At 40.7% G+C, this 15,924-nt stretch overlaps 1 protein-coding gene across 5 annotated transcripts in view; it reads left to right on the plus strand.

Moving 5' to 3' along the window:
- Positions 1–15,924, plus strand: part of ralgapa2 (Ral GTPase activating protein catalytic subunit alpha 2) — a 522,648-nt gene that overhangs the window by 117,401 nt on the left and 389,323 nt on the right. Inside the window, exon 1 of one of the 5 annotated variants that reach the window (XM_048535654.2) lies at positions 11,797–11,885. The exons of the other annotated variants lie outside the window; for them this stretch is intronic. Within the exon in view, the coding sequence (XP_048391611.2) occupies positions 11,817–11,885 (69 nt within the window). The 5' untranslated portion in view covers positions 11,797–11,816. Of the gene's footprint in view, positions 1–11,796; positions 11,886–15,924 lie in introns of those variants that run through there. 5 annotated transcript variants of the gene reach the window in all.

Raw genomic sequence — 15,924 nt, forward strand, 5'->3', positions numbered from 1 at the left:
TTACAGCACAGCACAGGCCCTTCGGCCCTCGATGTTGTGCCGACCTGTCATACCGATCTGAAGCCCATCTAACCTACACTATTCCATGTACGCCCATATGCTTGTCCAATAATGACCGAAATGTACCTAAAGTTGGCGAATCTACTACCGTTGCAGGCAAAGCGTTCCATTCCCTTACTACTCTCTGAGTAAAGAAACTACCTCTGACATCTGTCCTATATCTTTAACCCCTCAATTTAAAGCTATGCCCCCTCGTGCTCGCCGTCACCATCCTAGGAAAAAGGCTCTCCCTATCCACCCTATCTAACCCTCTGATTATTTTATATGTTTCAATTAAGTCACCTCTTTCTTCTCTCTAATGAAAACAGCCTCAAGTCCCTCAGCCTTTCCTCGTAAGACCTTCCCTTCATTCCGGGAAACATCCTAGTAAATCTCCTCTGCACCCTTTCCAAAGCTTCCACATCCTTCTTATAATGCGGTGACCAGAACTGTACGCAATACTCCAAGTGTGGCCGCACCAGAGTTTTGTACAGCTGTAGCATAACCTCTTGGTTCTGGAACTCGATCCCTCTATTAATAAAAGCTAAAACACTGTATGCCTTCTTAACAGCCCTGTCAACCTGGGTGGCAACTTTCAAGAATCTGTGTACATGGACACTGAGATCTCTCTGCTCATCTACACTGCTAAGAATCTTACCATTAGCCCTCTACTTTGTCTTCCGGTTCCTCCTACCAAAGTGCATCACCTCACACTTGTCTGCATTAAACTCCATTTGCCACCCCTCAGCCCAGCTCTGCAGCTTATCTATGTCTCTCTGCAACCTACAGCATCCTTCGTCACAATCCACAACTCCACCGACCTTAGTGTCGTCTGCAAATTTACTAACCCATCCTTCTACGCCCTCGTCCAGGTCATTTATAAAATTGACAAACAGCAGTGGACCCAACACCGACCCTTGCGGTACACCACCAGTCACTGGTCTCCAGGATGAACATTTCCCATCAACTACCACCCTCTGTCTTCTTTCAGCAATCCAATTTCCGATCCAAACTGCTATATCTCCCACAATTCCATTCCTCCGCATTTTGTACAATAGCCTATTGTGGGCAACCTTATCGAACACCTTGCTGAAATCCATATACACCACATCAACTGGTTTACTCTCATCTCCCTTTTTGGTCACCTTCTCAGAGAACTCAATAAGGTTTGTGAGACACGACCTACCCTTCACAAAACCGTGCTGACTATCCCTAATCAATTTATTCTTTTCTAGATGATTATAAATCCTATCTCTTATGACTTTTTCCAACACTTTACTAACAACTGAGGTAAGGCTCACTGGTCTATAATTACCAGGGTTGTCTCTACTCCCCTTCTTGAACAGGGGAACCACATTTGCTATCCTCCAAATGTGGTTTCCCTGTTCTGGAATGTAGGAGAATGAGGTGTCTAAAATCATGAGGGGCATAGATAGGATGAATGCATATTGTCTTTTTCCCCAGGGATGGGGAATTGAAAACTAGAGGGCATAGATTCAAGGTGAGAGGGCAAAGATTTAAGAAGGACCTGAGGGGAAACTTCTTCACGCAGAGAATGGTGTGTATATGGAGTGGGCTGACAGAGAAAGTGGCTGAGGCAGAAACTAGCAATGTTTTTAAAAAAAGGACATTTGGATAGGTACATGGATGGAAAGGGTTTAGTGGGATATGGACTAACTGAGAGCAATTGGACCTAGCTGAGTGGGTACCATGGATGGTATGGACCAATTTGGGTTGAAGGGCCTGTTTCCATGCTGTGTCACTGACTCTGACTCCTCAGCTCCATTGTGAGGGAGGGGGGAGGGGGAGAAAAACATCCCAGCCTATCCAACCTGTCCTTTATAATTCAAACCCTCCATTTCCGGTAACATTCTGGTAAATCTTTTCAGAACCCTCTCTAGCTTAATAACATCCATTCTTTAACAGGACAACAAGGACTGGGCACAGTACTTCAAAAGGGCCTCACCAATATCCCTTTCAACCTTAACCTGATGCCCAAGCTCCCATGCTCAGAGGTCTGAGCAGTGAAGACAAGTGTGCTATGTGCCTTCTTAACCACCCTGTCTATAAGTGACACAAACTTCAAAGAACTATGCATCTGAAGCCCTTGGTGTCTCTGTTCTGCAACACTACCCAAGGCTCTAATATTAATTATATAAGTTCTCCTTCTGTTTGTTTTACCAAATGCAACACCTCACGTTTATCCAAATTAAACTCCATCTGCCATTCCTTAGCCCGTTGCATCAATTGATCAAGATCCCGTTGTAATCTTAAGTAATCTTCTTCACATTCCAGTGTACCACCAATCGTGTGTCATCTGCAATCGTACTAACCATAGCTTCTATATTCTAGTCTAAGTCATTTACGTAAATGACAAACAAAAATGGATCCAGCACTGGTGTTAAAGTAGATTGTGACAAACTGGCCCTTATTCTTGACTAATGAAGATTAGATGACGCATTGATGGTATAGAAAATGTTTTTTTCATCATACTGCAGTGCAACTTGACTTCCTTTTCTTGAAGAGCTAAATAGTTAGTTTTTAAATTCAAGACATGGAAGTGAAACATTTTATCCAGGCAAGAAATCTCATAACAAAATGAACCCGCAAGGCATTGATATCTAATTTTTGCCATTTCCTTAATATATGATGTCACAGTGAGATCTCATGACATATCACTGATCATTTAATTCACTAAAATAAATTGACTACCGTCACTTAAAAGTTGTTTCAAACAAATAAAACGCTGCTTATTTCATTTAATGACTCTTATTTTTTGTGAATAAAGAAAACTTGAAAAAAATGTGAGGTGCCATTTGCAAACTAAGGGTGTGACAAAGTCATTTGCAGCCAATGAAGGACTTAATGAAGTGTAATTACTTTTAGAAAGTAGGAAGCACACAGCACTCAAAGCCACTTGAATGGAATGAAATGAAGGCACTTTCACAGGAGCATTTTACACCGAAGGCATTAGTCTAATTTTTAAGTCTAATAGTCTAAGGCGAAGTGAGACAGTTGAGCAAAATCTTAGCCAAGAGGTAGGTTTCATTGAGTATCTTAAAGAAGAAGATCAAGGTAGAGAGATCTTGGTGGGGTTGGGTGGTGGTGGTGGTGGTGGTGGTCATGGTGGTGGGGGGGTGCAGTGTGGGTGGGGGGGCGCGGTGTGGGGAGCTTGCTTTCCTGGGTTTGGGTATTTCAGGGGCCTATATAACTGGAGACATGATCAGTTCAAATGTCTAAAGATGTCTTCGAGTTTTAAGGTTGGAGGAAGTTAGAGTAGGCAGGGCGAGAGAACGGATGGATTGGAAATTTAAAATCAAAACGATAGTTCGCTGGGAGCCAATGCAGCAAGCACAGGCATGATAGAGGAATGGGACTTGCTGCAAGTTGAGATGTGGGCTGCTGCAATTTGGATGACTTCAAGTTACAAAGCTTCAAATGTGGGAGACGAGGCAGGAGTGTGTGGGATAGATGATTCTAAAGGTAACAAAAGCCCGAAAGCAACTTCCAGTAGCAGATGAATTGAGGCAGGGAAGAAGTTGGGCAGTGTTTATAGACATGAAAATGAGTAGTCTTAGTGATAACACAAATGAGAGTTTGGAGCTCATGTCTGGATCAAATGTGACACCAAGTTTGTAAGCAAACTGGCTCATCTTCAGACTGCGGCCAGGTAAGAGGCTGGAGTCGATTGCTAGAGAATGCAGTTTGGAGAAAATTCCTTTAGTCTTTCAAACATGTAAACAGGAGTATCACTTTCAGAGTTAAATGCCCTCAAGTGTTTACATTTGTTTTATAAACACCTATAATAGGGATTATAGGCACATCTGGAAATTTATAAACTGCGCTCCACTGCCATAGTTGAGCAGTTTGTAAAAGGAAGTTGAATTGATCAGTAACAAAGCTATTGTAATTAGGTGTTTGCGGAGACATGTATTTGGAGTTTCTTATGAAAAGGAGAGCATGAATTGGATTTAAATTGTAAAGGAGAGCATAAAGGCTTTTAGAAATTATTCTAATATGATCAGAATGGTGTCAACCTCCCATTAAATGAACATAAGTCAATAATTACATTTAGTGTGGTAAGATATTTGTATAGAAGCTTAGCTGCTTATGGATGAAAGTTTTTTGGTTTGTATTTTAGGTTCAAGGGCGGGAAATTTAGATGCTCTGAAACAGAACATGAGACATTCTCTGTCAGTGTCTGAATCAAATAAATTTACATCATCTATTGAAGTAAATGCAGGTTGAAACTCCATCTCAGTTCTTCAATCATAGAAAATAACCCATTATGAAAGCCGAGCATCTCCATTTCTGACTACATTCTTGCAAGCTAACATCTATTTCACATTCATGGTTGCTGAGTGGGAATTAAAAGATGGGATGTTGCATGGCACTGGAATTAAATTTTGAACACAGTATTTTTGAGGGGTTTAGTGGTGCCATGTTCCTGTTGCAAGTGTTTTGATAAATTAGTGGATTTTTAGAACAGTTGCATACCTTTCATGATCATTTTTCTTTCTACTGGTACTCATTCACAAATTGACGTATTGTGTTCAATACATTGTATGATTTGGAAACATGACTTTTAGTCCAGTATTGTAACCACTAGACAAACTTGCCCTAACTGTGTGTGTGTAATATGAAAATATAATTATTTTATAAACACAGTATATCTTGCTCCAAATGCATTGCAGATAAAATATTCATTATGTTTTGAAGTTTTAGTTCTGAATACTGATTGATTTCTATCAGCATAATAAATTTCGCACACTGCTGCATAAATATGATAAATAATGGAAAAGTTTTTTCATATGTCTGTAGCTCAACGCAGTTAGAGCCTAAATGAATTAATTTATTTGTTCCGATACTATTTTTATCGAATTATTTGTTTGCTTTAATCTGTGGGCAGAAATGAAATGTTATTTTTTTGTGACCGTAGAACTGCTAGTTTGTAAATAACATTATGCTTAAAGGCCACAATTGTACAGATTAAATAAGTTTATTCAAGATTTGTTGATTTTTGTCACACAGGATACTGACTTTATTTTGATTTGACATTCTTTTCTAAAAGAATAATAACTTGGCACAGAGAGGATTTGAGAAGCTTCAGAAATTTCACTTCTTGATAGCAGCTACTCTGTTTATATGGATCATAGTGTGTTGTGGTTTTCAGTAAATGCTTCTTGTGGGTTGAAGCCTATGAGAAATGAAAATATTCCAATTGTGAGTTTCAAGCTTGTCTTACGCTTAGACTTACTGGTCCTTTGTTCAGTTAGGACATAAAGTGGTACAGCACAGTACAGGCCTTTCAGCCCATGATGTTGTGCCACCCTATTATCCCACTCACATCGGGTGACAGTCTCTTCTGAGAGCAAACGCTATCAGCATGATACGTAAGACAATGTTCTGTAAACCACTATGTTGACGTGCCTTGAATGAAGTTGATCATTCTTGTGAAACTCTGTATTCAGCATGGTTTTGGATTGTACTGGCTACAGGAGCAAGGACTGAGTTTTTCAGCAACCTAGTGCACAGGATGGCAGTATTTTATGCCACTTGTGGGCATTTTCAATGTTCCAATGAGTTAGTCAAGGAACTTTGCTAGTTAAGACTATTACAAACCTTTGAGCACTGGAAATGCTACATTGCCCTGTTTAGTTCTGTCTGAATGTCATAATTGTGGATTTGTCACCAGCGCAAGGAAAGTAACTATGTTGAGAGTGGGTTCCTCAATAAAGAGAATAATGGCACTTTTTAGGTACCCAGTAAGTCAGAATTCTGTCTATCCCAGCCTTAATGCACATTCAATGATGGATTGTCCATAGATCTCTAAGGCAGTGGATTTCAGTGATTAAAACTGTTGAATGAAATTTCCAATTCTTGTGAAAAATTCTCCTCTTGCTCCCAAATAATTGTCACTTTATCTTGAGACTGTGCTCCCTCCTCCCACTTTCTAGATTTTTACCATTAGTGGCATTCTCAGTCTCCGTGCCATTGACCCAACAAAAGTCTATTCCGGCTCTTGCTAAAAAGAGAGACACATTTTTGTCGAAGGTGATGGCAGAGGGAAGCTTCATTGTGTCCAGCATACTCTTATTAAGAGCACAGTACTTACTTCATTATGGTGACATGCATCTGTTTATAAAGATCTGATTTTTTGTATTTCAAGGGAAGTCATACTTAAGTTAGAAGCCTTATGGTGCAGAGGTTAGTTTGCATGTGCCAGGAGTTCTAGCTTGAATTCTATTATGGGACTTGAAGGCCATGGAACATGCATTCATTAAATGACCAAGCAGGTTATCCACCTCCATTATGCTTGTGCGAGAGTCTTCTGCTCATGCAATGCTGACAGATAATGCTACCTTTAAAGCCGAAGCCTCAGGGGACAGTGTAGCAATTTTGTTGCAGGAAAACTCTTGAAATAGAAACAAACGGTTGGTTTGCCTCATGCACCATTAGATAGAGATTGGTTCTCACAAGTCATGTACTTAAATGTGTCAATCTTTAAGTCGTGTATTTAGTGCTCCTTAGTAGATATGGTGCGAGCAGCCGAAATGGAACGCATCAAGAAGTTTGGAATATTAAGGACTATTTGCTGAAACATTTCAGTATGTACAGTGTACCTTTTTTCATCTCATACCAAGACTGAAATTGCTGCCAATTTACTCAATTCTTCCAAATCCATTTTTACTGTCCAGATAGTGGGCTAGTCTGATTGAAATATTATGACACCATCCCTTTCATTATAGATATCTGGAGGAAGACATGATTCATTCAGCTGGTACATCTTTTGGCAGAATGATTGAAACAGATCACCTATGATGATTTTTAAAGAAAAAGTTTTCCAGAGTTAAACTTTGAAACATGCTGAATTGCTTCTGCCTTGTTATGTTACCTCTGATTTGTTAATGAATAGTTACTAAGTTCGCAAGCAAAACCAAAATTGGTTTTGTAGTGGATGGTGAGGGAGGTTATCTCACAGCACAATGGGACCTTGATCAGATGGGGTGATGAGCTGAGGGATAGCAGATGGCATTTAGTTTTGATAAATGAGAGGTGTTGCATTTTGGTAAGACAATCATGGTAGGACTTATACACGTAAGATAGGGTCCTGCGGAATGTTGCCAAATGAAGAGACCTTTTGGTTCACTATTCTCTCAAGGGGAAGTTACAGGAAGATCGGGTAGTGAAAAAGACATTTGGTACGTTTGCCTTTTTTGGTCAGTGCTTTGAGTATAGGAGTTGGGATGTCCTATTGTGGCTGTACAGGACATTGGTTAGGCCACTTTAGAAATACTGCTGTTGGAACGATGTTGCTAATCTTGAAAGGGTGCAGAAAAGATACACAAGAAAGTGGTCAGGTTGGGGGGTTTGAGCTATATAAGGAGAGACTGAAGAAGCTGGGATTATTTTCCCCGGAGCTTGGGAGATGATCTTAGAGGTTTATAAAATCATGAGGGACATGGGCAGAGGGAATTGCCAAAGTCTTTTTCCAGGATAGGGAAGTCTAAAACTTGAGGGCATAGATTTAAGGTGAGGAGGGAAAGATTTAAAAGGGACCTAAGGGGCAACTTTTCAGGTAGAGGGTTGTGCATGTATGGAATGAACTGCCAGAGTAAGTTTTTTTTTCTCTATCATTTGTGAGATGTGGGCATTGCTAGCTGGCCAACATTACTTGCCCATCCCTAGTTGTTTTCTTGAATCGCTGCAGGTTGACCCACAGTGCTGTTAGGGGGGGAATTCTAGGATTTTGATGCAGCAATATATTTCCAAGTCAGGATGGTGAGTGGCTTGGAGGTGGTCGTGTTCTGCTGTCCTTGGCCTTATGGGTGGAAGTGGTCGTGGGTGTCCAAGGTGCTGCCTGAAGATCTTTGGTGAATTTCTGCAGTGCATCTTATCGATGGTGCACACAGTTGCTACTGAGAGTCAGTGGTGGAGGGAGTTAGATGTCTGTGGATGTATTGCCAATCAAGCAGGCTGCTTTGTCCTGGATGGTGTCCAAGCTCTTTGAGTATTGTTGGGTCTGCAGGCAAGTAGGGAGTATTCCTTCACACTGTTGACTTGTGCCTTATAGATGGTGGACTGGCTTTGAGGAGTCAGGAGGTGAGTTACTTGTAACAGTATTTCTAGCTTCTGGCCTGCGCTTATAGCCACTGTTTATGTGGTGAGTCCAGTTGAGTCTCTGTTCACAGATAGCTCCCAGGATGTTGACAATGGGAGATTCAGTGATGATATCACCACTGAATTTCAAGGGATGGTGGTTAGCTTGTCTCTCATTGGTGATGGTCATAGCCTGGCATTTATGTGGTGTGAATGTAACTTGCCACTTGTCAGTCTAAGCCTGGATATTGTCCAGATCTTGTTGCATTTGCACATGGACTGTTAGAGTATCTGAGGAATTGCGAATTGTGCTGAACATTGTGTTCTGATCAGCAAACATCCCCACTTCTGACCTTATGATGGAAGGAAAGTCATTGATGAAGCAACTGAAGATGGTTGGGCCTAGGACACTACCCTGAGGAACTTGAGATGATTGACCTCCAACAGCCACAGCCATCTTCCTATGCATCAGCTATAACTCCAGCCCCTGGAGAGCTTGCCCTTGATACCCATTGATTCCAGTTTTTTCAGAGCTTCTTGATGCCACACTGCATCGAATGAACCCATGATATCAAGGGCTATCACTCTCCCCTCACCTCTGGGATTCAGCACTTCTGTCCATGTTTGAACAAAGGCTGTAATGACATCAAGAGCTGAATGTCCCTTGCAGAATCCAAACTGCGCGTCATTGAGCAGGTTATTTCTGAGCAGCTGACGCTTGATAGCACTGTTGATGATGCCTTCCATCACTTTGGTGATTGAGAGTAGACTGATGGGGTAGTAATTGATTGGGTTGGATTTGTCCTGCTTTTTGTGTACAGGACACTCTTGGAAAATTTTCCACGCTGTCTGGTAGATACCAGTGTTGTAATTGTACTGGAATAGCTTGGTCATGGGAGCAGCAAGTCTGGAACACAAGTCTTCAGTAATACTGCTGGAATGTTGTCAGGGCCTGTAGCCTTAGCAGTATTGTGTCCCCAATCGTTTCTTGATATCACATACAGTGAATTGAGTTGGCTGAAGACTGGTATTTGTAATGCTGGAGACCACTGGAGGAGGCCAAGATGGATTATCCACTTGGCATTTCTGGCTGACGATTGCTGCAAAAGCTGCAGCCTTTATGCTGGGCTCTTCCATCATTGAGGATGGGGATGTTTGTGGAGCCTTCTCCCAGTGAGTTGTTTAATCGCCCACCACTGTTCACGACTAGATGTGGCAGGACTGCAGCGCTTAGTTCTGATCTGTTGGTTAGCTCTGTCTATCATGTGCTGCTTTTGCTGTTTGGTGGCTTTACCAGGTTGATAACTCATCTTCAGGTCTGCCTGGTGCTGCTCCTGGTGTGGCCTCCTGCACTCTCCAGTGAACCAGGATTGATCCTCTGGCTTAATGGTAATAGTTGAATGGGGATATGCTGGGCCACGAGGTTACAGATTGTGTTGGAGGACAATTCTGCTGCTGTTGATGGCCGACAGCACCTCATGGATGCCCAGTCTTGAGTTGCTAGATCTGTGTGAGGTCTGTCCTATTTAGTACGGTGACAGTGCCACACAATGCGATGGAAGCTATTCTCAATGTAGAGGTGGGACTTTGTCTCCACAAGGACTGCGTGATGGTCGCTCTTAGCAAAACTGCCATGGACAGATGCCACTGCAGCTGGCGGATGACTAAGGATGAGGTCAAGTATGTTTTTACGTCTTGTTGGTTCCTTCAGCACCTGCCTCAGACCCAGTCTAGCTGCTTTGTCTTTTAGGACCCAACCTGATCGATCAGTCATTCTGCTGCGGAGCCACTCTTGGTGGTGGACTTTGAAATCCCCCACCCAGAGTACATTTTGTGTCCTTGCTATCCTCAGTGCTTCCTCAACGTGTTGCTCAACTTTGAGGAGTACTGATTGATCAGCTGAGGGAGGACAGTATGTGGTAATCAGCTGGAGGTTTCCTTGCCCATGTTTAACCTGAAACAATGAGACTTCATGGGGTCTGGAGTCCATGTTGAGAACTCCTAGAGCAACACATTCTCGACTGTATGCCACCTCTGCTGGGTCTGTCCTGCTGGTGAGACAGGACATATCCAGGAATGGTGACGGTGGTGTCTGGGACATTGTCTGCAAGGTATGATTCTGTAAGTGTGACTGTGTTAGAGTGTTGCTTAACTAGACTGTGAGACAGTTCCCCCAATTTTGGCAGTAACCCCCAGGTGTGAGTGAGGAAGACTTTGCAGGTTGACAGTGCTGTTTCTGCCATTGTCTTTTATGGTGCCTAAGTCGAAGCCAGGTGGACCATCTGGTTTCATTCCTAACCCTGACCCTATAGCAGGCTGGTACATTAACAACATTTAAATTGGATGGGTATATGAATAAGAAGGGTTTAGAGGCATGTGGGCTATATGCTGGCAAATGACACTAGATTCTTTTAGGATAACTGAATGGCATGGCAAAGTTGGACCATCGGGTCTGTTTCCATCCTGTGTAATCCTATAGCTCTAATGACCAACCTTAAAGTTTCTTCGCAGTTAGAAAAACCATAATATCTTAATAATATTTGGACGTTGCACACTTCATGAGCTGCAGGTTATATTTTAATGGTGGACTCAAAATATTAGAATTTAACCAGTTACACAAAGGTACCCTGTCAATGCATTTAATGTGAAAAAACATGGAACTGGATTCCAGGACATCAATTTTTTGATCATTCTATTCAAAGTATTTCGTCTAAGTGAATATGAAGTGCAGAAGTAAAATGCTGCAGATGCAGGAAATCTGATATAAAACAAAAATGCTGGAGACATTTTTGGTTTGGCAACATCTGTAGGAAGAGAAAGAACGTTAATATTCTGATTTGAAAATGTCTAGTACAGAACTGAAGGAAGGTGGAAATGTGGCAATTTACATGCAGCTAAAAAGGGGAAATGAGGGAAAAATCAAAAGGGTAGGTCTCAGGGAGGACAGAAGGGACTAAATTATAAAGATGTCATGAAACAAAAGGCAAACAATGTGGTAATGATTGTAGTAAAGTCTGGAGTATGTGTTCACTGTATGTTTATTACGGTAGACCAATTGAACGGCTCATCTGAAAGCAGAATTGTGAATAAAAAGTTTGAACAACCCGTAGCAGAAAAAAGAACAAAATGGGGTACAGAAATCGCTGAACTCACTGACTCCAGTGCTTAATTAAAAGATGACTTCATGTTCTTCGAGTTTGCTTTGAACTTGGAATACTGCAGCAGGCCGAGGACAAAAATGTGAGTGAGAAAGCAAGGCAATTAACTTGACATATGGAGTTAAGCTTCTGAACTGAGTGGAAGTGTTCTGTAAATATTCCTTTAATCTGTAATAAAAAAATTACTGGAGAAGCAGTTAATTTTTCAAGTCCAGTCATCATAGAATGGGTAGCTCTGTTTTTTGTCTACAGATGCTGCCAGACCAACTGAATTTCTCTCGCAATTTGTTTTTGTTTGTTGCAGATCTCGAGCATTTGCGGTTCTTTGTTTTATTGTTATTTTAATCTGTGTTTGGTCTTCCCATTGTAGATAAGACCACATAGTGAGCAGCGAGTGCAGTGTACTGACTTGAAATAAACTACTCATTCACTGAAAGGTGTATTTGGGGCCTTGACCAATGGGGAAGAGGTGAAAAAGCAGCTGTTACATCTCCTGTGATTACATGGGAAGAGGTTGATATGTTGGAGGAGGTTGCAGAGTGGACCAGTGTCTCGCGAGGGAATGGTCTCTTCGGAATGCTGACTGAGGTTGGTTTGGTTATGGAATCTCCCTGGAGGATCTAGATGAGGCACAGGTTGTTCGTTTGAACATGGCTGGTGGGACTCTCTTGCTGTTCTGGGAGCGAGGAAAAGGGTGAAAGCAGGAATGTGGGAAATAGGTGAAATTCGAAAATGTGCAACATTCATTAATATTTAGGAAAAAAAATGAAAACTTTCAAGACCAAAGATTCATTACAAAATGTCAGGGCTTCTTTTTAAGTGAAGTTGCAACACCCCCTAGTGGACCAATCATGTCAAAACTGCTTGGAGACAATATTTAGAAAATGCTTAGAAGCATTAGTTCATTTGTCCATCATGTCAGCATCGGCTGTCCAAATGAGCTTTAGAACTTAGTGCCATTCTCCTGCCTTTGCTTCCTGCATTTGCATGTTGTTTATTTTTAGAATAATCTTCTGATACCCTATTAAATGTCTCAGGTGAACAATTTGGCTTGATTCAGACAACATTCTCAATGAATTTGTAAAGATGTAATCTGCTCATACTGTTAAATCTGTTTTGATGTTCATGAATTCAGCAAATGCTGGTTTTCTCTAGTGACTTTTACACAAACCCATTCTTGATATAAATGCGCACACTAGGAGTGGGAGCAATCCATTTGGTCCTTCGAGCCTGCCTTGTCATTCAGTAAGGTCATGGCTTCTCTGGTGTTTTGTATGCTGCATTTCCACTATCCCTGATAACTGCTGTCTGACAGGAATCTATCCAGCTCTGCTTGGGGAAAAAACATCTCATGGCTTGCCTCTACCACCTTTTTGACGTAGCGTTCCAAACGTGTACAACATGCTGAGGAAAGCGTCTCCTCACCCCTGTTCTGAAACAGTGACCCCTAAGTTTGAAAAGATGCCCCAACTTCCTGACGAATCCACAAAATAAGGATCCTTGGCCTTTTCACATTCAACTTGTCAAAACTGTTCAGAATCTTAAACACAAATCATGTTGCCTCCCACTTTAGAAACAATCCAGCCTGTCCACCAAATTGCCATAAATCAACTCGTATGTTCTGTATCAATTTGGTCAACCCCTCCATTGCATTTATATCCTTCATTAAATATTCCTTGTATGATAAAGGATAACATTCCATCAGGCCCCCTTGATTACACACTGTACCTGCACATTAACCTGTTGTGACTCATGAGCTAGAACAAGAATACCTCCGTTACTGTCTACCCTTGAATTTGACAATACCCTTATTTAACTAATACCCTTATTTTTCATTCTTCCTAGCAAACTGAAAAGCTTCACATTTTCATGCACAGGTCCATCTACCAGATCTTTGCCTGATCACTCAACCCTATGTTTGTTTGCAACTTTATTGTGCCTTCTTCACAATGTGCATTCTTGCTTGTTGTGATGTCATCTGGAAATGTTGCTGCCATGCCTTGACTTCACTTTACCTAAGTCATTCATGTAAATTGTAAAAATAAGAAATTGAGACCCCTGCAGGATTCTACTCATTACATACTGCCAATCAAAACTTCATTTCTGCATACTGTTATTTGTGTCAGTTAGCCAGAGCCCCTCCATGGCAACCTGTTAGAATCCCCAAACACAGTGAGCTTTTACTTTGCAAAATAACATTTGTGGCATTTTGTCAAATGCCTTCTGGAAGCTCAAGTAAAACGTACTTACAGACTTTGTTTGTTTGTTTGTTTTTTATCCACAGTGCATGTTACTCCTTTAAGAACTCCAATAATTTGGCAAAGCATGATTTCCCTTTGACAAAACCATGCAGAGTCTTCCCAATTATGTTGAATTTTTTAAAAGTGTGATTGATTCAAGCAACTTCCCCATGACAGACATTGAGTTAGCAGACCTATTGTTTGCTGTTTTCTGCTTCCACCACTTCATCAATCTAATAAAATATTTCCTACTTTGCAATCCATTATAACCTTTCCAGGATGTACGGAATTTTGTAGAATTAACTACACTAACAACCTCTTTGAAGGCCCCGGAATGAAGTTCATCTGGGCCCAGGGACTTGTCAGTTCACAACTCCATGAGTTTGCTTTGTCCTGCTTCCCTCATGATTATAATTTGACTAAGTTCCTTTCTCTCTTCCACCCCCTCATTTCCAGATGTTACTGGAATGTTTTTCGTACTTCCTATTCTGAAGGCAGCAACAAAATTCATTTCACCCACCATTTCCTCCTTTACGATTACCTCCCTGTTCTCACTTTCTAGAGGACCAGTGCTCACTTAACTTACTCTTTAAATTACTCACAGAAACTCTTGCTATCCATTTTTACATTCCTAGTTTGTTCCCCCATGTTGTAATCTCTACCTCCTGATTAACCCTTTAGTCATCTTACCGTTCTTCATATTTTGACTAATCATCTGAACTGTCAATCATCTTTGTGGAGTTATGTGCTTTTCCTTTTAGTTTGATGCTGTGCCAAACTTCTTTAACTAGCCACAGACGATGGATGTTCTGTTTAGAACATTTCTTCAGACAGGGAGATGCTTATTTAGAGTTTTCTGAAATATTTCCTTAAATATCTATCACTGTGTGTCTCTATTAATCTGTCCCCTAACCAAATGTGCCAATTCACTTCTTCTAAACTCCGCTTTCAGGCTCACATAGTTGCCTAATGGAATCTACTTGCAATCTGCTTTATAACCATGGATTATTCCTGAGTCCAGTTTTAAGTTTTTTTGACTCTAGTAAATTAGAATTATAACTTTCCAGGTCCTGGCTCAGATGCAAATTTATCCCTACTTTAAAGTGCGAATGTTTCATTTTTCAGGAAGTGCAGTTCTTTTCTTCATGTACTCCACAGTAAATGACCAGACAACTAAAGTTAATTGCAGCGTTTAAACCAGTTATTTTTTATGAATCTTGAAAGCTTATTGTTTAACCTTTCAAAATTTACAGCAATTAATATGCTTGTATGTAATTTAGTATTCATTCTTTTGATTTACAAAGCTCAATAAATAGTTATATGAATTCAGTTTTTAATCACAGATTGAAGGTTTTCAGTTACTGTCTCAGATATATACTAAAAATTATACCAAGAGCTTAGGATTAATAGATGAAGGAAAATTTGCAGGTAAATTGTTAATCTTAAATTTAAATTTTAAGTCTCTGTTTTGATAGACAGTAACATCTAGATTTTACCTGAGCATTTTTTTTTCATATTTGGAATGTTTAAGGAAGGATTATGTATTTTGATTTAACTAGTATTTGCTGGATCTTTGGAGGCGTTTTTGGGAAAGAAGCAACAAGAAAACTGTGGAAGAACCATGTGGATTAAATTCATTTGTGGCAGTGTACAACCATCAGCATAAATTTTCCACATTTCTATATGCAGACTGGTTGATCCAAAAATATTTGGTTAACAGCCTATAAGAGTGCATTTTTGTTGCAATAACAAAGTGTGGAGCTGATGAACACAGCAGGCCAAGCAGCATCTCGGGAGTACAAAAGCTGAAATTTCGGGCCTAGACCCTTCATCAGCACAGAAATTTTTGTTGTAATGATTGGTTTTAAATAACTCTGTTTTGTGTTGATCATTACTACTCATTCTGTATAACAGTAGTGACCTCGAACTTCCTAGCTGTAAGAGTGAATCTGATTAATAATTTCAAAAGGCAATGTTAGGTGGTTGAAAGGAATAAACCTCCAGGGCCACTGAGATCAAGGTAGGGGCTTTTGTGGCACTGTGATAGTGTCCCTCCCTCTGAACTAGAAGACCTGGATTCAAGTTCAATTCGTTCCAGCGGGTTGTCATAGCATGTCTGAGCAGTTTGATTAGTATATGTTGCGCCTGAAGTAATCACCATCTTGATTAATTGCTTAGATGATGCGATAGAAAGCCACATATCCAAGTGTACCACTATCACAAAGGTGAGCAATATTGTTAGCAATGCATTTGAAAGTCTAAAGTTATACTGAGAGCACGACATTGGAACCGACAATATTGTTATGCAGAGAACTGGCATGAACATGATGGGCTGAATGGCTACCTATGCCATTGAGCACTATGACTGTGATTCTAAGACAAGTGAA

This window comes from Stegostoma tigrinum, chromosome 9 (assembly GCF_030684315.1).
Source record: "Stegostoma tigrinum isolate sSteTig4 chromosome 9, sSteTig4.hap1, whole genome shotgun sequence".
NCBI classification, from domain to species: Eukaryota; Metazoa; Chordata; class Chondrichthyes; order Orectolobiformes; family Stegostomatidae; genus Stegostoma; species Stegostoma tigrinum.